Here is a 25,000-nt window from a genome sequence, read left to right as displayed (position 1 = left end):
GAAAGAAAGAGAAGGTAAGGGAAGGAGAGGAGTGGGAGGGGAAAGAAAAGGAGGAAGAGGAAGGAAAGAAGAAAGGCAATCATAAGATTTTTTTTTTTATATTGCCCTTTCTTTGTTGATTTCTACCAGTGAGGAACAAACTTAGAACAGGAAGGGGAGAAGGAGGAGGAGTAAGAGGAGTAAGAGGAGTAAGAGGAGGAGGAGGAGGAGGAGGGTGTTAATGTGTTATTCTACTGTTATGGGTTTTATTGATAGCGTTATTGCCTTCACCTCATGCTTCCTCCTCCTCCTCCTCCTCCTCCTCCTCCCCTTTCGTCTACATCCCCCATCTCCTCTATTTCCTCTTCCATCGTTTATACTTTTCAGGTTCTTTTAATATTTCGCGCCACTTCTCTCTTGGTACTTTATTTTTTTCCTGTTTTGTATTTTCCTTTTGTTTAATTTAATCTCCTTTCATTTCTCTTCCCTCCTTCCTCAGTCTCAGTCTCGGTCTCTCGTGTCTGTCCCAATTCCCAAGCTCCTGTCTCGCCTTTCCTTGCTTTCACTTTCTCTTATCACCGCGCTACCTGTCTCGTATTTTCGTTTTCTCCATTTTCGTCTGTCTCTCTCTCTCCACCTTCTCCTCTTCCTCCTCCCTTTATTTTATTCTACACAGCTTCCCTTCGTCTTGATTTCAATATTTTCCTTACATTTTTTTTTATTTAGTTTTTCATCTTTTCTTATTTTTTTCTGTTTTCTAATTGCTTCCACTTGGCGTTATGTCTTCTCTTCGTATGTTGGTCTTTTTCTTCCTTATTTGACTATTTGAATATTTGTTTCCTATCTGCTTCTCTTTACATTATTTCTTCTATATATGTTGGTCTTCTCTTCCATGTTTTCTCGCCTTTTTTTTTCCCTGCTGCTTTTCTTTTTCTCTGTTCCTTTTTCACCTTCTTCTGTCTTTCATGTATTGCCCTTTCTATCTAATTTACTATTCCAACACATTTTCATATCGTCCCCCATTCCTTTGCTTTTATTACCCTTTTCCCGTGTTGTTATTAACCCATTTTCGGTCATATCTCATTCCCTTTTTCTGTCACCATTTCCGATCACATCCATTTCTTCCATCATTCCCATAGCTATAACAACAGCCGTCTCCCTCCTTCCTCCCTCCTTACCACCTCGTTGCTATGCGTGTGTGTTTCTCCAGTTATCGCTTCGTTTTTTTTCTTTCTCTTTGACTATCTTCTCATCTTTTCTTCTTCCTTCCTTTTAATTCTTGTTTCTGCTTTACCCCTTTTCAAATGTCATTCTGTCTCTATATAACTCTCTCTAGGGACACCTCCCCTTACCCCCACTTCCTTCCCTCTTCTTTGCCATATTTTTTTTCTTTTGCCTCTTTTTCTTTCCTCATTTTTTACTTTTTTTTCCAATTCCACATTTCCTCTTCCTCCTCCTCCTCCTCTCATACGTCTTCTCAGTTTCACTCTTGTTTTTTCCTCCATCTCTCCCTCCCTCGTTCCCTACCTCCCTACCTACCTCTTTTGTCCATGCCTTCCTCTCTCCTCCATCCCTACCTACCTCCTTCATTTCCCCTCTCTTCTCCTCTCATTCCCTCCCGCCGTACCTATTTCCTGCTGTCTCCCTTCTTTCCCCTCTCCTTCCCTCTCTTTATACTTTCCCTCCCTACCTCCCTATACATCCTTCCTTTTCCCCTCACTTATCTTCATCGCTCTCTCCCTCCCTTCCTGTCGCCCTCCTTTCCCTTTCCACCTCTCCCTTCTTTCCTGTGTTCCTCTTTCCCTCCCCTTCCATCCGTCCCTACGTATACCTCCTTCCTTTTCCTCTCCCTTCCCTTCTCTATCCCTATCTCCCTTTCTTCCTCTGCCTCTCCTTTCCCTCCCCTTCCCCCCCCCCCCGGGCTTCGCAATAAGGGAGGGGTCGCGTCGCTCTGAGGAAATAATTTGCGCTACTGCCACCATTGACGCCAATTTACGGTCCACGAAATTAATGTGGGCCGCGCCGGAGGCTCCTCAGGCGGCCGTAACTGTACCGTAAGTCGTGTTGGGTCAATATTGTCGTTGGCACCCCCTCTGTTGGCACCCCCTCTGTTGGCACCCCCTCCTCCTGTTGTGGCATTCCCTGTTGGCTGTTTTTTTTGTTGACTTCTGTTGATACTCCCTGTTGTCCCTTCTCTGTTGTTTCTTCCCTCTGTTGGTAGGCCACGCTCACGTCCTTCCCTCCTGTTAGTCTTTTTTTTCTGTTGGCTTTCTCATATTGGCACCCCTTCTGTTGGCACCCCCTCCCGTTGTGGCACTCCCTGTTAGGCCTTCTCTGTTGATTCTTCCCTATGTCGGCAGGCCTCGTTCACATCATACCCTACGGTTAATCCATCTTTCTGTTGGGTCACTATTATTGGCACTCCTGTTTTGGTACCCCTCCTGTTAGAGCTCTCTGTTGTTCCTCATTTGTTGACTCTTCCCTCTGTTGGTAGGCCCCGTTGACACTCCACCTTCCTGTCAATCCTTTCTTCTTTTGGCTCACTCCTGTTAGCACGCCTATGCTGGTAATCCTACTGTTGGTATATTCCTTATGGCACCCCTGTTTGCTCCTCCTCCTGTTAGAAATTCTTGTTGGCGTTTCTTTGTTGCCATCACTCTCTTTTGGCAAACAGTGGACCCAGTTTGCACCTCTTCCTGTTACAACTCTGTTTATGTTTTTTTTCTGTTGGCAGCCTATTTCTGTAGCATCCCTCCAATGCAGCGTTGCCAGATTATCGTATTCACCACATTGTATTTATCATTTTTAAGCCTCAAACTCTCGTACCTGCACAAATAACGATAGAAAATTAAAGTTAGCGTTAAAGCTGTTATTGATGCTCTTTTTTTTTTTTTTGCTATAGTTATCGGTCCGAAACTACGAAAATACAATGCGATGAGTACGATAATTTGGCAACGCTGCTCCAATGACACCATATTTCAGACCATTCCCCTGTTTGCACACCGTTATTGGCACTCCCATTAATCACTTGCTGCACACTCCTGTTATTGCTTACCTGTTGGCACTCCTGTTGGTAGTCCTCCAGTGGTACCGTGCGTTAAGATCCCTGCTTTTTTTTTTTTTTTACGTTCGGCCTGTAGCTCCTTAAGGCTTTCTTGATGGGTTCTGGTGGTCGCCCCTAGCAGACAAGTGTTTAAAGAGGCGCCATCTAGCGTGTCTCGTGCTGTCCTTCCCCCTGGAGTTACATAAGAGCATAAGTACGAAAGGAGCCTGCAAGAGTCGGTAGGCTTATGTTGTTGCCATTTTCCTCCCTCACCCACACACAAACACATCCGTTCTTTGTAATATCCTTCGCAAACATCCAACTCATCCTCCACCAATCCTATTCACCCGTCGCAACCTTCTTCAACAAACTTTATTACCCGTCAGGTCTGTCACCGCGCACCACCCACGCGTTTTCTCACCCTCCCCAAGCATTGTTCTCAGCTGCCAGAACCTCTTTTTTTCACCCATCCTTACCCACTTATACATCCTCTTCCTTCCCGCAGTCTCACCCACCCAGCCTCACTCACCCAGTCTCACCCTTTTCCTTCACGCAGTCTCACCAACCCAGCCTCACTCACACATACTCATCCTTCAATCGCCCACCCACCCACTCACATCCTCACCCTTCACCCTCGCTGTTCATCACCTTCCTCGTCCTCGCCCGAAAAGCTGCGTCCCTACTTGCTTATTCTCTTTGATTCGTTACTTGTTTTGTGTCTTCTGTTGTCTGTCTGTCTGTGTGTGTGCTTACCTGCTGCTAGGCGAGGAGGAGGAGGAAGAGGAGGAGGAGGAGGAGGAGAAGAGCTTTTGTTGCGCCTCGTTGTTTTGCTAAGTTTTCTTTTTCGTTCATTTGTTATTCCGTTTGGTATCTCCGAGGTTCTTGTTTGGGGAGAAAAAGTACTTTATTATGCATATTTTTTCTATATAGACGTTTTTTCATTTCCTCCCTACATTCTTAATTTTAATATATAGAGTCGTTTTTCGTTTCTTCCTTTTTACTTCATTTCCTCAGATATTTCTTTCACTTTGATGTTGCTCACTTTCGCCTTTCTTTCCTCATTTTCTCACACCTTTTCACCATTGACTTTTTTCTCATGTGTTCTCACCTCCGAATATCTACGTTTTTGCTTCTTTTCTTTGACTTTCCTCATTTCTTCACACCTCTCCACCTTTCTACTATTCTATTATATACTCTCAAATATCTACGTTTTTTTCACTCCATCATTCCTTTCCTTATATCTCAACACCTTTTTAGCGTTAACTCAAATATTTTTCATACGTTATAATCTCCCTCTATTAACTCATACATTCCACTGGTACATGTATTGGTGTTAGTGGTTGTCTCTCGTCCACTGGTTACCCCCCACACGAGACCTTCCTTCGTAATAATTCCTCGTGACTGACAGGAAATCCATGTTCGACTCTTGCTACCCGTCAAAGCCTTTTTCTGTACCTCCTTTTATAACTCCTTGCGGCCCGATCCAGACCCTCCTTCCCTCTTGTCATTTCCCTTTCGTCTCTCATATTTTCTCCCCTCCTCTGAGACTTTTACTGTTTGTGTTGTCGTGTGTCCTGGGAGTGCTTCGCCGTTCTCTTTTAAATGTTACGGTCTCTGTCGTGTCATGGTTGCCGATGTTACACGTTTTCTTTTTTAATCCCCTTAGAGGTTTTGTTTTCTATTTTTCTTTCCGCAATTCGTCTGCTCCCGTTTGTCTATATTTGGGTTTCTTTTTGTGGGTGTGTCGTTCTGTATGCGAGGGTGTGTGTGTCTGTGTGTGTGTTTCTTTGGAGGTTTTGTTTTGTTTTTCTTCCAACTATTACTCTGCTCCCGTTTGTATATATTTGGGTTTCTTTTCGTGGGAGTGTCGTTCTGTATGCTGGGCTGTGTGTGTCTGTGTGTGTGTTTCTCTTGCTTTCTGTGTTTCTCTTTCTCTACGGCTGTCTCTCTCTGTTGTTTCTTTCTCCCCATCTTCGTTTGTCTATCTGTCAGTCAATGTGTCAATCTGTCTTTATTTGTATGTCTTTCTGTGTGTGTGTGTGTGTGTGTGTGTGTGTGTGTGTGTGTGTGTGTGTGTGTCTTTTGTTCTCTCTCTCTCTCTCTCTCTCTCTCTGTTAGTCTCTCTCTCTCTCTCTCTCTCTCTCTCTCTCTCTCTCTCTCTCTCTCTCTCTCTCTCTCTCTCTCTCTCTCTCTCTCTCTCTCTCTCTCTCTCTCTCTCTCTCTCTCTCTCTCTCTCTCTCTCTCTCTCTCTCTCTCTCTCTCTCTCTCTCTCTCTCTCTCTCTCTCTCTCTCTCTCTCTCTCTCTCTCTCTCTCTCTCTCTCTCTCTCTCTCTCTCTCTCTCATACACACAGGCACACACAACAATCTCCCGTCCACAGGTGTTCAAAGGAATCATCGACTTTCGTATCAGGTGACCTTTGATTTCTCACCTGTGGATGTTGTCCCCTTGAGAGAGAGAGAGAGCAGAGCAGAGCAAAGTTTATGGCTGAAATATACCTCCCAGGTGAGATTTAACGGAGTGGGATCGGTCCGCTGAGAAGGTTGCAGGTGTGTTGCGAGCAGCCGCCGAAGGGAACGCTGGAGGTGCTCAGGTGATTACGTGCTGAATTACGCAAGGTGTGTGTGTGCTAACTGGTGTGTTCGGGATTTTTTGTTCCTCCTTTTCCTCCTCCTCCTCTTCCTCCTCCTCCTCAGTTTGATTATTTTTTTTGCTTCCCTTTGTCATACTTCATCTCCATTCCTTTTGATTAACTTGTATCAATATTTTTTTCCTTGCTCCAGTCATGTTTTTTTTTTTTTTTGTTTCGTTTATTTCTTCATTTATTTCTTTGTTTGTTTGACTTGCTGTGACTCTCTCTTTATCTGTCTCGCTCCCTCTTCATCCTCATATTCCTCTTCCTCTTCCTCCTCTTTCTACTCAGTTTCCCCTTTTTTTTGTCACGCTACATCTGCTTCCTAAGTCTTGTATTAAGCTTCTTCATCCTCATCTTCCTCATCTTACTCTTGCTCCTCCTCCTCCTCCTTCTCCTTCTCCTCAGCTTGCCTATTTTTCCCTTTGTTATGCTATACCTCTTCGTACTGGTCCTCCTCTTTGTCTTCATCCTTCTCTTCCTCATCTTCCATTTTCACCTCTTCTTTATCCTCCGTTTTCTCTTCCTCCCCTCTCTCCTACTCATCTTTCTCCTCCTCCTTCAAGCTATTCCTGTCCCTTTGTCCTCCACCTCCACCTGCTCCTCTTCTTCCTGTTACTCTATACCACTCCTCCTCCTCCAGGTGAGAGTAATGAGGTTCCTCCGGTTTCCTCTATTTTTCCTCCCCACTGCCTCCTCCTTCCTCCCACTCTCTTGCTTCTTCCTTAATCCCGCTCCTCTCTCTCTCTCTCTCTCTCTCTCTCTCTCTCTCTCTCTCTCTCTCTCTCTCTCTCTCTCTCTCTCTCTCTCTCTCTCTCTCTCTCTCTCTCTCTCTCTCTCTCTCTCTCTTCACTTCCTCTCCACGGCCCCCATCTTCTCCCTCCTTACCCTCTCTCTCCGTCCCTCTGTCCTCTTTGTTTTCACTCTCACTTTCCTTCCTCCTTCGCTCTCTCCCCCCCTGCCCCCCCCCCCTCCCTCTCACCAACACTGCTTATGTCTCATATTTATGTACTCTTGCCGAGGTGAGAGAGAGAGAGAGAGAGAGAGAGAGAGAGAGAGAGAGAGAGAGAGAGAGTCAGGGTCACGACAGCAGGAATCCTCGCTGAGAAATGTGAGAAAAACAAACTCATTTCATTATTATGATGGAACACACTGGTGCTGCTCGGCTCCTGCTGCTGCTACGGCGTCTGCGTCTGCTGCGGAGGTTACTGCGGTGTTGTCTCGGTCGGGGTGGTGGTGATGGTGATGAAAGAGTTGGGGTGGAGGTGGGGGTGGTAATGAGACGATGTGGGTATAATGTTTCAGTGGTGGTAGTGGTGTTGAATGAATTGTGGTGGAGGTGGTGAGAGGTGATGACACGAGTAAATTATATGAGTGGTGGTGGTGATGGTGATGGTGGTGGTGATGGTGGTGGTGGTGGTGATGGTGGTGGTGGTGGTGATGGTGGTGGTGGTGGTGATTCCGCTTGTAATTATGGTAAGCGTTGCAATGATATTTTTTTGTGTTGATGTTGTTGTTGATGATTTTGGTGGCAGGGATGGTGCTGTGGGTAGTCATCCTTGTTGTAGTGGTCGTGATTCTGGTGATGGTGGTGGTGGGGATTACGGGGATCTTGTGGTGATGATAATGATGGTAATAGTGTTTGATTCATTTATAATCGTATTGGGTCTGGTTGTGGGAGCGAGGGAGATCTGTTTATGTTGTTAGTGGTGGTGGTAGTGATAGTGGTGGTGGTGGTGGTGGTAGTGTATCTTCACCTGCGAAATCTTGTTAGCGGTACTCACGGGAGGTCGGACAGGTGAAATACTTTAGTCTGCCACAGATGAAAACAAGAACGATAAGACGCCGCGTGTGTTGCTGCCGCCGGGGAGAAACACACATGGAACTCTGCAACACACCGGTACATACTGGCACACTGAGAGGCCTTGATACACTGACACACTGAAAAACGTTGAAACACTGACATGCTAAAAAATACACACTAAAATAGATACAAACACATTGAATATACTACTGAACATACATGACCAGAAGCACGCTAAAACACACTGGAGAACACTTGAAACATTCTGAAACAAAAGCACTGAAACCCAAAGGCACATTGAAACATACTGACACTGAAAAGCAACGCAATAGAACAATGACACAAAACCACATTCAGAATACATATAAAACATACCGAAGGAGCTTGAAATACGCTGAAATAATACGTTCATGTGCTCTGCGTTTTTCTCCGTCAACTTTCTTGTACTCTTTACTTGTCCCATTTACGACCTGTGTTCTTTATATATCTTTCCCCTTAAACAAACTTCTTTACCAAATTATATACCTCTCCTTTCCTTCCCTTCCCCTTCCTTCCTATTCTGTCTATTACCTTCCTTCTAACTTTCCTCACCTCCCTTTTTGCTCCATTTAACTCCTACTCCACATCTCTCCTTCCTTCCCTCCTTTTCCCTCTACTCTCCTTCTCCTCTTCTGCCTCCCTTTCTCTCCGTCATTTCGTACCTTTTTTCCTCCACCTCATGCCCATCTTCCCCAATCCCTCCATGCCTCCCTCACTGTCACCTCCCCTCCCGCCCACCCTCCCTATCTCCCTCCCTCCCTCCCATCCTTCCTCCTGAATTCCCAGCCTCTCCGCATTCACCCTAATGAGCGCCCTCGAGTCAAGCAATGCAGTTTTCCTTTTTTTGTATTTCTTTGTCATTATTCTCGCCACATTCCCGGGAAGAAAGGAGACCAATGAACTCTTGTTGCGCTCCGGGAAAATTACTCCGCGAGGATAAAAAATAATAATATGCTGGCGTAAGGAAGTGAAGAAGGGACTGGAATAGGAGGATGAGGAGGAGGAGTAGGAGGAGAGAAAGTAGAAGGGAAAGGCTGTATGAGGTGAAGAGAATGATGAAGAAAAAAAAGTTAGATGAATTGGAAGACAGAAAAGGAGAAAGAGAAGAGACATTAGTGAAGGTAGAAGAGGAAGAAATGAAGGATAAAGAGGAAGAAGAGGAGGAGGATGAAAGAACTAGGAAAGAAGGGTTGAAGAAGAAGAGATGGATGAGGTGAAGAGAAAGATGAAGATGAAGAAAGAAAACATAATGAAATGGAAGACAGAAACGGAGAAAGAGAGGAGACTTTAGTGAAGATAGAAGAGGAAGAAATGAAAGATAAAGAAGAAGAAGAGGAGAAGGATGAAAAGAACTAGGAAGGAAGGGATGAAGAAGTAAACAAAATAAATGGATGCGGTAAAGAGAAAAATGAAGATGAAGAAAGAAAACATAATGAATTGAAGACAAATAGAAAGGAAGAACAGGTAAAGGCATTAAAGAAGATAGGGATGAAGGAATGGAAGAGAAAGAGAAAGAGAAGGAGGAGGAAGAAAAAGAAGAAGGGGAAGGAGGGAAGGATTCAAGAAGTAAACAAAAAACAAGAAGTGAAGGGAAAGAGGAAGATAAACAAAGAAACAAAATTAATTGGAAGAAAATAGAGAGTGCGCGGAAAGGAGATTGCAGAAGACAGACGAGGTAGGAATGGAGGAGAAAGAGAAAGAGAAGTAAGAGGAGGACAAGGAGGAGGAGGAGGAGAGAGGAAAGCAGAAAGCAGCGTCGTGATGATTCTATATCTTGGAGAAAACCTGATTTTTCCTTCTTCGAATAAGACGAGGAGGAGGAGGAGGAGGAGGAGGAGGAGGCGGAGGAGGAGGAGGAGGAGGAGAAAGACGAGAAGAAGGAGGAGCTACATGGTGACAACACACACACACACACGCACACACACACACACACACACACACACACACACACACACACACACACACACCGGTAACTAACACTTTCATCCATCACAAGCGGAAGGAGGAAAATAGAACGGAAAAGGAGAAAAAAAGAGAGAGAGAGAGAGAGAGAGAGAGAGAGAGAGAGAGAGAGAGAGAAAGTAGGTAAGGAACGCATTTTGAAGATTCTTGGCGGCTGAAGAAAGAAAAATCAGGGCAAGAGATTTCGTCGACTTCGTTTCTTCTTCAGGAAAGAATTTTGTCACCTCCGCGACGAGACATTCTGACAGTCTCTGATTTAACACTGCCTCCTCCTCCTCCTCCTCTCCTAGCTCTTCTCCTCCTCCTTCTCCTTCTGCTCCTCCTCCTCCTCCTCCTCCTCCTGTTCCTCATTCCAGTTGCTGAAGCGAGACAGAACATGAAACACCTGCTTTGAATCTTACATGTACCTCCTTTCTCCTCCTCTTCCTCTTCCTCCTCTTCCATCTGTTCTTTTTCGTTCTCTTCCATCTCCTCCTCCTCATTATCTACCTCTTCCTCCTTTCTTTTATTCCTCCTTATCTTCCTCCTTTCTCCTCCTCCTCTTCTTCTTCCTCCTCTTCCATCTGTTTTTTTCGTCCTCTTCCATCTCCTCCTCCTCATTATCTACCTCTTCCTCCTTTCTTTTATTCCTCCTTGTCTTCCTCCTTTCTCCTTCTCCTTCGCCTCCTCCGTCTCCTTGATTTCCTCACTCGATGCAATGTTGCTCCTCCAAATTAGTCTCTTTCTTTCTCTTTTCTCTTGTTCCTGCGTTCGTAATCACATCTCCTCCTCCTCCTCCTCCTCCTCCTCCTCCTCCTCCTCCTACCAAATACATTCCTCCTTCTGACCTATCGAACGCTCGTCATCTAATACTCACCAACCCACGATATGATGAGATCCGTTTGTCCCTCTGTCCTCTCACTCGCCTTTGATCTCCTCCCCTTCTCCGCTTCCTCCTCCTCCTCTTCCTCTTACTCTTACATCTCTTACTACTACTCCTCTTCCTCCTCCCTCTCTTCCTCCTTCAGTCAGCAGAGAACAAGGAGAGTGATAATTAATACGTTGGTAAGGTTGGTGGGTAGATAGAGAGGGAAGGAGGTAGAGAGGGAGGAAGGTAGATAGGTAGAGAGGTAAAGAAAGCTTAGAAACGTTGGGTTGCACATAAGGAGAGAGGTAGGGGAGGTAGAGAAGGAAAGAGGGAGGTAGCGAGGAGGTACAGAAGGAGAGAGGGAGGGAGGAGGGGCTGTAGAGAAGGAGATAGGGAGGGAGGTTGCGGCGGTAGAGAAGGAGAGAGGGAGGTAGAGAGGAGGTACAGCCTGGTAGATCGATGTGTAGATGGTGGGTGACGAGGGAACGTGGTAAACAGATGGCTGGGTGATGTGATGCTTCCATATAATGATAATGATAGGTAAACAGCGAGGGAGATGGATTACTTTGGGTGTATGTGTGGACGTGTTGATGACAGCTGTTCCTTGTGAGTGTGTACTATATATTAAAGGGGGGAGTATGAGTGAAAGGGAAAGTTATGTAAAAACACTTAGGGTCGCATTTTAAAACATTCGTCGCCCAAGTTCACATATTTGGCAAAGCTTTCGTAGAAGTTTGGGGCATTTGCAGTAGTAGTTATATGATCCTGGTGGTAGTTATATATATTGACTTCTCTTTCGCCCACCTCTTTTGATTTTTTTTCTTTTTTAGGAGCAGCGAGTAGCGGGCTTTTTTTTATTATTATTTCCTTTTTTATTGTGTCCTTGAGCTGTCTCCTTTGTTGTAAAAAAAAAAAAAGTGACCCTTCTTCCGTAGCATGAACCTAAAAAACACGCATTTGAACCCGATTGATCCCCTCTTTGACTTTTAGAAATAGCTGAGGTGAGAAGCGAATGTGTCTCGTAATGCCGGCCTAAGTTTATGAATACATGTGTAGGTCTTGGTGATTGTGAAGCATTTATTAAAGCATGTGTTTTAGGAGGATGTTTTTTATATAGGGAAACTTAAGATAGATTCGAGAAAAGCTGTTAAATGTGTATGTAAGTCTTTGTAAGAATAAAGTATTAATGAAAAGTGTGTGTGTAAGTGGATTTTATGAATAGGAGACTGAAGGTAAATACATAAAAAAAAGTTGTCGACTGTATAATGTAGGTCGGTGAGTTAAAAGCTGTATAAGAATGTTTGTTAGGAGTCCATTCACATTTTGACGAAAAGTAGTAGAGAAGGAAAGTACGTTGAGGGAGTATAATGTGTTTCAGGGTCTCAAAAATATAGAACACAGTTTTTGTCTGTGAACAATGTAACGTTGAAGCAAATATGTTTTAGATTATAGTGGAAGATTAAATGACGTCCTTTCAGAGTATTTTTGGGTCATTGGTTCTGAATAGCTATGTGAAGAGAGAGAGAGAGAGAGAGGAACAAGTAATATTTCCCCTTTATTGCTTTTCGTTTCTTATAAACTTCGCCGTGGAAATAAAAGGAGATCTCGCGTGTTTCTCAGTGTGTGTGTGTGTGTGTGTGTGTGTGTGTGTGTGTGTGTGTGTGTGTGTTTTACCCCGTGATAAAAGGACCCCCCTCCCGTTCCATTTCTTCAATGCAATATTTCGAATCGTGAAATGTGGACCCCCTTTCAATTTTCTTCTTTATCCACTACCACTCTCTCTCTCTCTCTCTCTTTAGGCCTCTCTTTATTCCTTTTACCATTTATTTCAATGTTCTTCCATCCTTCTACTTCCACTCTTTATCCCATCCGCTCCCCTTCCTCTATCCACCCTCCTTCTCTTACTCTTCTTCTTTTGTGTCGTATTTTTTTCTATTTCATTATTATTGTTCTACTTTATTCGCCCTCCTGTTTCTTATATTGTCTACATTTCTTTTTCTCCTTCCTCATCCTTTTTTTTTTTCGATTCATCTCTGCCTCTATTTTTTTTCGCTTATTCATTCGCTTTGTTTCCTATTCCTTGTATCTTCTCATTAAATTCTTCTCACATTTCACTCCTTACTCAAGTTTTCCTTCCTTTTCTTCTCATATTTGCTTCCCTCTTCATCCTCTCCTTCCCAACCCCATTCTTTTTCTCCTAATTTCACACACTCTCCCGCATAAGCCTTCTAATCCCTTCCCTTCCATTCCCTAAACCCACTTCTTCCTCTTAAATCCTCTTCTTCACACCCCTCCCTCTTCCCCTATGTCCTCCTCCTCTTCAGCCTCTCTTCTTCCCAATTTCAAGTAGGGACTCATTAATTGGTTCCCGTATTTTAGAGGAAGAAAATTAAACTGTAAAAAAAAGATGAAAGTGGTCTGAAAAATTAGCGTTATGGAGAAAGAAATCAAGAAAAGGAAGGCAAGAAGAAAATAAGTGAATAGTGTTGAAAGAGGAAAGGAAGTGAAATAGAAGCGATGATAAGACTGGGAGAATAATGTGATAAAGGGAAGACTTGAAAACATGAAAGGTTGAGAAATGGAAAGAAAAGTTAGTAAAGAGATTGATAGATTAGATAGATAGAGGCACATACATGCATACATACATATATTCATACATACATACATGCATACATACATACACACAGAAGCGAGAGAGGTAGGATTAAGTGAGGAAAAAATAAAAATAAAAAGTGAAGCGGAAGGGGAAACTTATTCAAACCCGGCTATTAGCATGAAAACTTGAAACTCTGATTTACTCGCAAAAGAAAGCAAGTGTGAAACAAGAGCTGTATGCAAATGAACCAGAATATTAATGCCCCAAGTTTTCCCGGCCTCCTCTTTTTTTTCCACCGCTTTCATTACGCTTTTTTTCCGCTCTTTTGTCCGCGAGTCACTTTGCAACTAACCAGGCGAGCCACCCCTCTCATCTCCGTTTTCTATTTGCAAGACCAAGGGGGAAAAAAAGGCCGTGAGACATTTAACCATAAATTTACATGCCGGGAGAGAGAGAGAGAGAGAGAGAGAAGGGGTAGCATTGACTATGGTGCTGACTTATATACACACACACACACACACACACGCACACACACACACACACACACATCGCACCATTTCGTGATGAGATTCCACTTCCCTGTCCCGAGAGAGAGAGAGAGAGAGAGAGAGAGAGAGAGAGAGAAAACTGATGTCCTTCATTTTTGTCTTTGAGTCACCGTTTCTTTGTGTTCTCGTCTTTCCAACACATCACTGAGTTTTCTATTGATTTTTTTTCGTTTTTTTACCCTCCTTTCTCATTGCTATGTTTTAATTCTTAGTATATATGTTTGTTTTGGTGTCTGTCTTTGTCTGTCTGTCTATATCCCATTTTTTCCTACATACTGAATGTCTTCTTTTTTTTTCTTTTTACAGTATAATAGCATTTCTAGGGCGAAAGAAAAACAATTATGAAAAAAAAACCCACTAATCACTGTCTGTTTAACTTATCCTATTTGCAACTTTCTCTATCTCGATTTGTCTGTCAATCTGTTTCTTTCTTTGTACATCAGTCTGTCTTTCTGTGTATCTACGTCACTATGTCTGTTTGTCTGTCTTCCCGCTTTATCGTCTCAGCCATATACTGTCTTTCACACACACACACACACACACACACACACACACTACCTGTCGGCCACCTTGCCCTCACCTGTCACGCACCTGTCCTCGTCAATTAGCACCTGGACTCACCTGGGATCACGGCGTACATTTATTTGCCTGAATCCATTAAATATCAAGCGTGCACAAGGGGGAGGGGGGACGGAGGGGGAAGGGGGAGAGGAAGGGGAGTTCGGGACAAGTGAGGGACGAGGTGGCGAGGAGAGGAAGAAAAAAAAATGAGTTACTGGCCGAGGGGGAGGTAGAAAGGGGGGGACAAACTGGAGGGGGAGAGGAGAGGGAAGGGGGAAAATGAGGGGGAAGGAAGGGGGGAAGATGGAGGAAGAACAAGAATAAAATAAAAATAAAAAGAATGAGATACTAGACGAGGGGGAGGGAGAGAGGAGGGACAGAGGAGGAGGGAGGGAGAAGGGAAGAGGGGAGGAGGGATGGGACAAGAGGAGGGAGGGAGGGAGAGCAAAAATAAAATAGAATAGAATGAAAAAAAATAATTGTGTAAATATAAAAGCGTGATAAATCGTCGACTTTTATAGCGATTGATTCTTTGCCGACAGATACGATGCTTTTAAGTGTGCGTCTCTCTCTCTCTCTCTCTCTCTCTCTCTCTCTCTCTCTCTCTCTCTCTCTCTCTCTCTCTCTCTCTCTCTCTCTCTCTCTCTCTCTCTCTCTCTAAATTAACTAACACGCCGGAAATGTGCTTTTGTCCCTTGCTTAATGAAGTCATCACTGTACCCCATTGACACCTCGCTCCTCCTCCTCCTCTTCTCCTCCTCCTCCTCCTCCTCCTCCTCCTCCTCCTCCTCCTCTCCTCCTCCAATACTAGGGGGAGGCGTTCAAATACTAGCTCGTAATGGGTGTCGATACCTCTCTCATTCTCCCTCTCTCTCTCTGTACTTCTCGCCCGCTCGTTCGCTCACTTCCTAGCTCTCTCTCGATTCCTCTCGCATTCTCTCTCTCTCTCTCTCGCATTCTCTCTTTCACACACACACACACACACACACACACACACACGATTATCTTACGAATTTCCTATTTTCACCTTTTTTATCTTCCTCTTTCTCCTCTGCCTATTCTCCACCCTGTCACTACTACTACTACTATTACTACTACTACTACTACTGCTACTACTACTACTACTACTACTACTACTACTGTTCTCCCTCCCTCCTCCTCCTCCTCCTCCTCCTCCTCCTCTTCCTCTTCCTTCAGCATAAGGCATTACCACGTCACCTGTCGGAGGAAAGGAGGAAGAGAGGAACGGAAGGAAGGAAGGAGGAAGGGAAGGGAGGGAAAGTGGTAAAGGTGAGGGAGGTAAATTGGAATGTGAGGGCAATTTGGGTGAGAGAGAGAGAGAGAGAGAGAGAGAGAGAGAGAGAGAGAGGAATGGGAGGCATCAGGAAAGGGAGGAGGGGGAGGAAGGAAGGAGAGAGGGAATGTTTAATGGTGAGGAAACGGAGGGGTGAGAGGGATGAGGGAGAGGTGAAATGAGGGGGAAGGGAGAGAATGGGTGAAAGGGAAGAAAGGTGGACGAGGAAAATACATTAATGGGAAATAAGCTCGACTAGGAATAGTAAGGGAAGACATAAATAGAAGGGAGATGGAAATTGAAAGGAAAGAGATAGAAGGGAGATGAAAATTGAAAGGAAAGAGACAGAGAAGGGAGATGGAAGCTGAGAGGAAAGAGACATATGGATAAAGATACATAGAAAAAAAATAACGTGCTAGATAGTAGAAAAGAAAGATAGGATAGGAAGAGTAAGAAGACGGAGAGGAATGGGTAAGTAAGTAAAGGAAAAAGAATGGCTGTAGAAAATAATGAAAACGAACGGATAAATAGAGGAATACGAAGGAACGAATGTAAGGTAATCGTATTGTATGGTTAGAAATTAGGGAAAAGGAAGGATATAAAAAAATGATAAAGAAAAGGGAGAGGGAAAGAAGGAAAGGTACCAAAAAGAGAAGAAAGAAAATACATGAAGTTAAAAGAAGAAAAATGGAAATGAAGCTAGGCCAAACAAATCATAGAAAAGAACAGATGAAGGTTAACGGAGAGAGAAGAAAGGAAAGGTTGGGAAAACGGAAGAGAGAAAGGAAGATGGGAGTAAGGAAAGGCATAGAAAAGGAAGGAGAGAAAGAATAGATGGAGGTAAAGGAAGAGGAGAAAGGAAATGCAGGAAGGAGAGAACGGGGGAGAGGAAGCGGGGTTATATATTGCGATGGGCAGGTAAGAACATAGCAATAACCATAAGTGCCATTATCTTGCAGAGTCTGTATGGGAGGAGCACCCTTAAGTGAGTGGGAATTGGGCTAAAGAGGAGGAGGAAGAGGAGGAAGAGGTAAAGGAGGAGGAGGAGGAGGAGGAAGAGGCGAAACCACGTCGAAGTTTGCACAACAGGCAGTATGCAACATTGGCCCATCTCTCTCTCTCTCTCTCTCTCTCTCTCTCTCTCTCTCTCTCTCTCTCTCTTATCACCTGTCTCTCTGCTTTCCCATTACCTGCCCTTCTCTCTCCACTTGCCTCACCTCCCCTCCCTTACCTTACCCCCCTTTACCCTCCCTCCCTCCCCGGCACCTGTCAGCACACGCCAGCCAACTTGAGGGTCCGTCTCTCTCCCTCACTCACTGTCTCTCGCCCTCACCACGCTGCCACCATCCGTCACCACCCATCACGAGAAGTCACTACGCACCGTTTTGTATGTGTTGCTCTGCCGTCCCTCTCCTCCTCCTCCTCCTCCTCCTCCTGCTCCTCCTCCTCTCATCTATTAAGGACGCTGAGCCCACGAACAGTCACTTTAGAGGTATGAGTAAGAAGTTTCCTCATCGCTCTTCGTCTCCTCCTCCCTTCCATGACCGCACACAAGTCACTTTAGAGGCTCTGGTAGTCTCGCAATCCTCTTGAAATCCCCTGTAGAGAGCTGAAACTCTATAAATGTTACTACAGGAGGGTTAGGCAGTAGGGAATCCTCTTCGAACTCCCTATAGGACGCTGAATCCCTTGATTGTCACTTTAGGGGCCACAAGAATAAGCTTCCCTACCTCTGTCATTTGCTTCTCCCCGTTGGATAGGACTGAACCTACAAGGATAACTCCCTACCTCAGTCCCTTCCATCCCGCTGCCTCTGTACTCCAGTGAGTGAATATTTAGAATTTACAAGGATAAGTTTTCCTATCTCGATCCTTCCCTTCTCGCTGCATAGAACGTTAAACCCACAGACTTTCCCTTTAGAAGCTTTGAGTGTTGTAGGATATTCCATCTTGCTATCCCCTTTCCTACGATGAACCCCATTGATCGTCACTTTAAGAGCTAGAAGGATAGGTTTCCCCATCTCTGTTCTTCTATCCTCCCCGTTGCATAGGGCACAAAACACACGGAATTTCCCTTGAGGAGCTTTGAGTAAGGAGGAATCACCCCCTTTATGTTCTTATGTTCTTATCTTGCTCTCCCTCCCCCTACCCGCAGTTAAGGCTCTTGAATACACAGAATATTACTTTAGGATTAGATAGTATGAATTTCTCCTATAAAGTCATCTGATTCCACGCTCAGTGTATAAAGCGTAGCAGCTCCGAGGATAATATATGCGTGAGCTACATATCTGTTTTCACTGGAATTTAATGGTTTGATTTCGTAGGTAATAGGGAGACTAAGAGATTTGCTGTGGAAATGAGAAACAGTAACAGTAGTAATATTGTTATAGCCCTAGGAGAGCAAGTACTATTGATGATGGTGGTGGTGGTGGAGGAGGAGGAAGAAGAAGAGGAGGAGGAAGTGAGAAATTATATCGTGTTTGATTTATCTGCAACGTGTCATAATATTCTCTCTCTCTCTCTCTCTCTCTCTCTCTCTCTCTCTCTCTCTCTCTCTCTCTCTCTCTCTCTCTCTCTCTCTCTCTCTCTCTCTCTCTCTCTCTCTCTCTCGCTCTCTCATTTGCCTTGAACACATAAAAATTAATCTTCTATTGTGTGTTCCCCCCCTCCCCCCCCTTTCTGTTTTTCTATATACCATAGTTTCATGTTATTATGTTACGGCTTCAGATCGCCCGAAGGTCCTCTTATAAATGGTGGTATTGCGTTGTGTAAGACGGATGCTGTTGTGCTTATGTTTTGTGTTGACTAAAGGAGATGGAAGTGATGATGCCAGTAATGAAGATGCGAGTAATAATGATAATAATAATGATAATAATAATAATAATGATAATAATAATAATAATGATAATAATAATAATGATAATAATAATAATAATAATAATAATAATAATAATAATAATAATAATGTATGTGTGTGTGTGTTCATAGTGGATGTCAAGACTACAACATATACAAACACAATAGGAGAAAAATAACAATAAAATGATGCGAAAAATACTATAATGGGTAAAGTTAGTAGTAAAATATAAGTGAATGATGTGGAAGAAACAGAAAAAAAAATAGAAAGTGTAAAAAATAAGTAGACGATGTTGCGAAAATACTAAACATTCTATAAAAGGGTAAAAAGATTATTAAATTATATGCTGAGAATACGAAAGATACAATACAGGGTAAAGAATAAGCATAGGATGTTGAGAGAAAACGAAAAATACAATACGGTAAAAAATGAGAATTGGATGTTGAGAGAAAACGAAAAATACAATACGGTAAAAAATGAGAATTGGATGTTGAGGAAATACGAAAAATACAATACGGTAAAAAATGAGAATTGGATGTTGAGAGAAAACGAAAAATACAATACGGTAAAAAATGAGAATTGGATGTTGAGAGAAAACGAAAAATACAATAAAAGGTAAAAAATGAGAATTGGATGTTGAGAGAAAACGAAAAATACAATAAAAGGTAAAAAATGAGAATTGGATGTTGAGAGAAAACGAAAAATACAATAAAAGGTAAAAAATGAGAATTGGATGTTGAGAGAAAACGAAAAATACAATAAAAGGTAAAAAATGAGAATTGGATGTTGAGAGAAAACGAAAAATACAATAAAAGGTAAAAAATGAGAATTGGATGTTGAGAGAAAACGAATAATACAATAAAAGGTAAAAAATGAGAATTGGATGTTGAGAGAAAACGAATAATACAATAAAAGGTAAAAAATGAGTATAGGATGTTGAGGAAATACGAAAAATACAATAAAAGAGGAAAATAGATGAGTAAATGGTGTTGAGAGAATACGAAGAATACGAGAAATGGTAAAAAATAAATAAATAATAAGGAAATTAAACTTGTACACGATAGCACCGGAAGGCTGTAGAATATTTCACAAAGATATCAAAGGCTAGCGCAACACACATCCCTGAAACACTAAGTCGACGTTGAAAGAAGAGAAGAACGAAGACAGGAATAACTGATACGAAGGCTGTGAAATATAAGACATAAAATAAAAGATGAGAGAAAAGACGTAAGACAAAATAAAACATGAAAAATAAAACAAGAGAAATGACAAGACAAAATAAAACATAAGACAAAATAAAACATAAGACAAAATAAAACATAAGACAAAAGACATCAGACATAAAATAAAACAAGACAAAACAAAACACAAGACACCGAAATAAGACATAAGACAAAAATAAACATAAGAAATAAATAACCGAGACGAACGCTGCGAAATGAAAGGGGAAAATATAAAGTGTAAACAAGAAAATAAAAATATCAAGGCTGACGCTGCACTGCCCGAAGACAAACGAAGAAGCAAACAAACAAACAGACAAATAAAGCTATAACCGTTTGTTGGTCTTGACTCGAAACCGTTTTTAAGCAAATTGTAGCGATAAATTTGTTGACTTGACTTTCTGACTGACTGATTGACTGATTGACTGACTGACTGACTGACTGACTGAATGACTGATTGACTGATTGACTGACAATGAATGAATGACTGACTGACTGAATGAATGAATGATTGACGGATTGACTGACTGACTGACTGAATGAATGAATGAATGAATGAATGACCTACTGACTGACTGATGGACTGACTGACTGACTGACTGGCAAACTATCTGACCAACCGACAGACTTGCTAATTAGTCACTTACTGTTGAATTAGCAATTACTTCAACTGGCTAATTAACTGACTGACTGTGTGACTGACTGACTGACTTATCGACTACCTGACAAATTAGTGAACTTACCCCAACATTTAGTGACTGTAATTGAATGGCCTAAATGACTACTTAAATGACCTAGAAAGAAAGGGAAAATAATGGGACCAAATGCATTTGAAAAAAAAATTAAAATATTGCGTCATTAAACTCTTTCCACACAAGAAATTAGCCTGAAGCAAGAAAGCGGAAAAAAGTTAAGATAAATACATACTAAAAAAAAAGAAAATAAACAAAAAACTCAACTTTAATTGTTCTAACTTTGTCACACCTGAGAGAGAGAGAGAGAGAGAGAGATTTTTAGGGAACCTTTGACAACTTTTCGTAACGATGAAGGTGTGTGTGTGTGTGTGTGTGTGAAGCTTTGAGGTGTTGTGGGTTGGTGGTTGTGTTGGTGTGTTTGTGTTGGGCGGTGTGTTGAAGGCGAGTGTTTGTTTGTGTTGCAGAGTGCGAGGCGGCGGCGGAGGGGCGTGAGAAGACCAGCAACCTCACCGTTCTCTGCCTACGACACCACCACCACACACCATTACCATCACCACAAGAGGAAGAAAAGGAGAGAAGGGAAGAGAAAAAAGAAAAAGGAATCCCGTACCACCACCACGCACAACCATCATCACCACAACCAAAGGAAGAAGACAAATATGTTGAAGAAGAAAAAGAAAGTTACCACCACTACCAACAACAACAACAACCAAAACTCAACCAAAACCAACCACCACCACCAAAAGAAAACCAGCACCTCCACCACTACCAACCACAACCATCACTATACCCAGATGCTCTTCCCCACAACCACCTCCTGCATCAACACCACCACCAACCTACGCCCTCAACAACACCACCACCGCGATACCAGGAACAGAAGACCCAGAGCACACCACCATCACCCCAGCTTTACCTCACACCACCACCTTCGCACCCTCCCACCTGGCGAGCACCTGGCGACAGCATCATCAACTTCAGGTAAGATTTCATTCAGGTATTTATTTTTGTCTTTCTTCTAATTTCTCCTTCCTTGTAACTGCGGAGTCTGGTTGAGGTATATATACACGACACACAGAGAGGAGGCAAAGAGATTATGCATACACACAACCAGGGACAAAGAGAGGAATGGAAATGGTCACCCCAATACATAGCTTTCCTCTTCCTCCTTGTCTTCTCGGAAAAGCTTCATTCACAAACACATGCAAACACACAGCAATCATTCCTTCGTCTAACATTTTATCCTCCTGCTCTTCCTCCTCCCTCTCCTTCTCTCACCCTTCTATCCCTCTCTCATCTTCATCCTCACCTTCTACTCCTGCTTCTTTTCCTCCCACGCACGGAGAGGAAAAAACGAGACACAGGAAACAGAAAACGTAGATACAGACAAGCACCGGCTGCATATGCGAGGCTCATGCACACGAGACCCAGAGCATGAAAGAAAATGTAAACAGTTATTATTGATGGATGACTCAAACATTATTAAACGTGCTGCTTGGTTCTCTCTGGCCTGAGGGAAAGAAGAGGAGGAGGAGGAGGAAAACAAAGAGAAGCAGAATACGAATCGCCAAAAAAAAGTGAAAATGTAACCTGACAGCCATTGTATTGTAATTTTTGTGCCTCTATTTTTCTTTTTGTCTTCCTCTCATCTTTCTCCCTCCGCCTCTTCTTCCTCCTCTTCCTCCCTCTACCTGCCTGTTTTCTTTTTTTGTTTGTTTGTTTTGCTGCTCCTCCTCCTCTCTTTTTTCTTAGTTTGTTTCCTTTTCCTTCTACTTTTTTCTTTTCTTTTCTATCATATCCTCTGTTTAGTATCGTCACTATTTTTTTATTTATCTTTCCGTCACCTTATTCTTCATTCTTTTCAACTTTTGTCTTTTTTTCCATTCTTGTTTTGCTTTGTTCTCTCCTGTAATCATCATCATCATCGTCATTCCTCCGATTTCCATTCCCTTTTCCTCCTTGTTTCCTTTCTTTCTTTCTTTTCTTTCTTTCATCTTTTATCTCACTCATCGTTTCTATGTTTCCTTCCTTCTATCATTATCATCGTTATCATTCCTGCGTTTTTCATTCCCTTTTTCTTCTTATGTTTTATTGTCTTATGTTTTATTTATGTCTTATGTCTTATTTTGTCTTTTCTCTTATGTTCTCTTTTCTGTCTTATGTCTTATTTTGTCATGTTTTATTTTGTCATGTCTTTTCTCTCGTTTTATTTTATGTCTAGTTTTATTTCACAGCGTTCATAACCTTTCTTTTATCTTAGTCTTCGTTTCCATGTTTCCTCTCTACATCCCACCCACCCTCCCTCCCACCTTCTGCCCATCCATCCATCCCTCCTTCCTTCCCTCCACCCTTCCTTTTTTCCCATCCCGTTTTCCCCGCCATTGATTCGTTCCCTTCCTGTTCGCCCTTAGAAATATTTTGCCTACAACTCCTGTCCACTCGCTTCCAGTCACTCTGCACACACACAAACTTACACACACCTCCGATACCAAAAAAAAATAGACGATCCTCGGTATTTTTTGGACAGGGAATGGATAGGGAGAGATAGGAGGAGGAGGAGGAGGAGGAGGTGGAGGAAGAGGAAGGGAGAGAGAGAAAGAGAAAGGTAGACACGGAGAAAAACGTTGGTTCAGGGACGTCGTTTGAAAAGTATTTTATCCTCTCTCTCTCTCTCTCTCTCTCTCTCTCTCTCTCTCTCTCTCTCTCTCTCTCTCTCTCTCTCTCTCTCTCTCTCTCTCTCTCTCTCTCTCTCTCTCTCTCTCTCTCTCTCTCTCTCTCTCTCTCTCTCTCTCTCTCTCTCTCGGTATAGCAGTGGTGGCAGAGAACGTTGATAGCAATTGATTTCGCTTCGTCACTACAATACCCAAAGTAATAACAATCGAGGGAGATTGCAACAAGCGACGGGTCAGTGGCTCAGTAATTTGCCGCCGCCCTCCTCCTCCTCCTCCTCTCCCTCTGTCTCTCTCCCTCCATCTCCCACCACCATCACTGCCATGCTCTTCCTGACCCCCTCACACCCCCTCACCCCTTCCGACGACCCTCTGTCCAGCTCTGTGTGTGTGTGTGTGTGTGTGTGTGTGTGTGTGTGTGTGCTTCTGTGATTAGTCTTGCATTCTCCTCGCTTCCTAGTTTATCCTCCTTCTGTTCATCCTCGTTTTCCTCCTTCTCCTCCTCTCTCTTTATCTCTTCCTTCTCCTTCTCTTTCTGTTCAGACCCTCTTTTCTCCTCTTTTTCCTCTCTCTTTGTCCTCTTTTATTCCTCCTCCCTTCTTCTTCGCCTTTTCTTCTAACTCCTCCTCTTCCTTCTGGTCTCTTGCTTGCGCCTACTAACCTTACCTAAACGAACCATTATTACCTCCTCCATCACACCTTAAATTACTTTCCCTAACCTTTCCAACCGCCCCACCCCCCTTCTTTCCCTCCCTAACCGCTCAACACTTTCCTCTTCTTTCCTACCTATCTTTTTCCTCTCTGACAACTCCTCATTCCATTCCATCCCTCCCATGCATTTTTACCTTCCTCTCTCTCTCTCTCTCTCTCTCTCTCTCTCTCTCTCTCTCTATCTCTCTCTCTCTCTCTCTCTCTCTCTCTCTCTCTCTCTCTCTCTCTCTCTCTCTCTCTCTCTCTCTCTCTCTCTCATATATCTCACCCTCCCTCCTCTTTTTGCCTCCTCTCTGCCCACTCACGAAATGAATGACAGCTTCGGTTTTTTAGTTTCGTTTTTATCGTTTTATTTTTGGTGTGTGTGTGTGTGTGTGTGTGTGTGTGTGTGTGTGTGTGTGTGTGTGTGTGTGTGTGGTATTTGATTGCCTTCTTTTCATTGTTATTGTTTTGATGTTTGTTTTTCTGTTTTTTTATATGTATTCACTTTTTTTTCCTACTCTGGTTTCTCTTTGTGTTGCAAGTTTCGAAGTGTAATTGTATTTTATTGAATGTTAGGTTTTCTTTCATGTTTTTTTGGTGTTGTTGTTTTTTGGGGTCATATTTAACTTCATGCTATTCCACTTTCCTCATTTTCTTCTTCCTTTTCTTTTTTTTATGACAACCAATTATTCTATTAATTTTCCTCCTCCTTTCCATTTTTATCTGTTTTTGCAATTACCGATCATTTTACAAGCTCTTCCTGTCTTAAGTCATTCCTTTGAGATCAGGTCCAACAATATCAGCGTAACAGACCCCATTCACCAAGAGCTTCCTACTAATAAACCACTTTTACGAGTCATTGGCTACATTCATCACATCATTTTTCGTTGTTAGTACGGCGCAAGTAAGTCAAGAAAAATGTGACTGACTGAAGCATTTCGAGTCCAGCTAAGGCGAAAAATCGTCTAGAGGCTGACACATTTATTGGTTTGAGCGTTGGTAGTCATCCACTTTGTTTAGTAATGAAGAGGAGGAGGTTAGAATATATACCTCGATCTTGCTATGTTCTTGTTTTCTGTTTGTGATACTCCTCTAGTTGCTTGATCTATTTGATTTGTTATTATATTATTAAGTTATATATTCACTGGTTGTCTTGTCTCACTTGATATCTCTCTTTCTTTTAACATCCCATTTAAATAATTTATGTCTCCACACTTTTTTTTTTGTTTTACTATCATACCATTACCAGTAACAACACCACTACCACCGCTGTCCTTACCACCACAACCACCATTACTAATATCCCTACCACCACCACCACCACCATCTCCACCCCCTGACCCCCCCACCACCACAACCACCATTACTAATATCCCCACCACCACCACCACTACCATCTTCACCCCCATGACCCCCCTCCCCACCACCACCACCAGAAAGCTCAGCGACACTCCATCATTGAATTTCCTCATCCGAACAAGACTCATTTGTATTCATAAGACTTGAGGCTTCTTGGGCAGTTCTGTTATGCTTCAGATACACCCTCTTTCTCCCCATCCTCTT

The 25,000-nt window shown here is 42.9% G+C and overlaps 1 protein-coding gene across 4 annotated transcripts in view; it reads left to right on the top strand.

The window, feature by feature from the left end:
- LOC127008970 (cell adhesion molecule Dscam2-like) overlaps positions 1 to 25,000 on the top strand; it is a 104,365-nt gene that overhangs the window by 41,531 nt on the left and 37,834 nt on the right. For all 4 annotated transcript variants that reach the window (XM_050881519.1, XM_050881520.1, XM_050881518.1 and 1 more), the window contains exon 3: positions 20,540 to 21,056. In XM_050881519.1, the coding sequence (XP_050737476.1) occupies positions 20,540 to 21,056 (517 nt within the window). The remainder of the gene's footprint in view (positions 1 to 20,539; positions 21,057 to 25,000) is intronic.

The sequence above is a fragment of the Eriocheir sinensis genome, chromosome 39 (assembly GCF_024679095.1).
Source record: "Eriocheir sinensis breed Jianghai 21 chromosome 39, ASM2467909v1, whole genome shotgun sequence".
Lineage (NCBI taxonomy): Eukaryota > Metazoa > Arthropoda > Malacostraca > Decapoda > Varunidae > Eriocheir > Eriocheir sinensis.
This window is presented reverse-complemented; position numbering and strand designations above follow the sequence as displayed.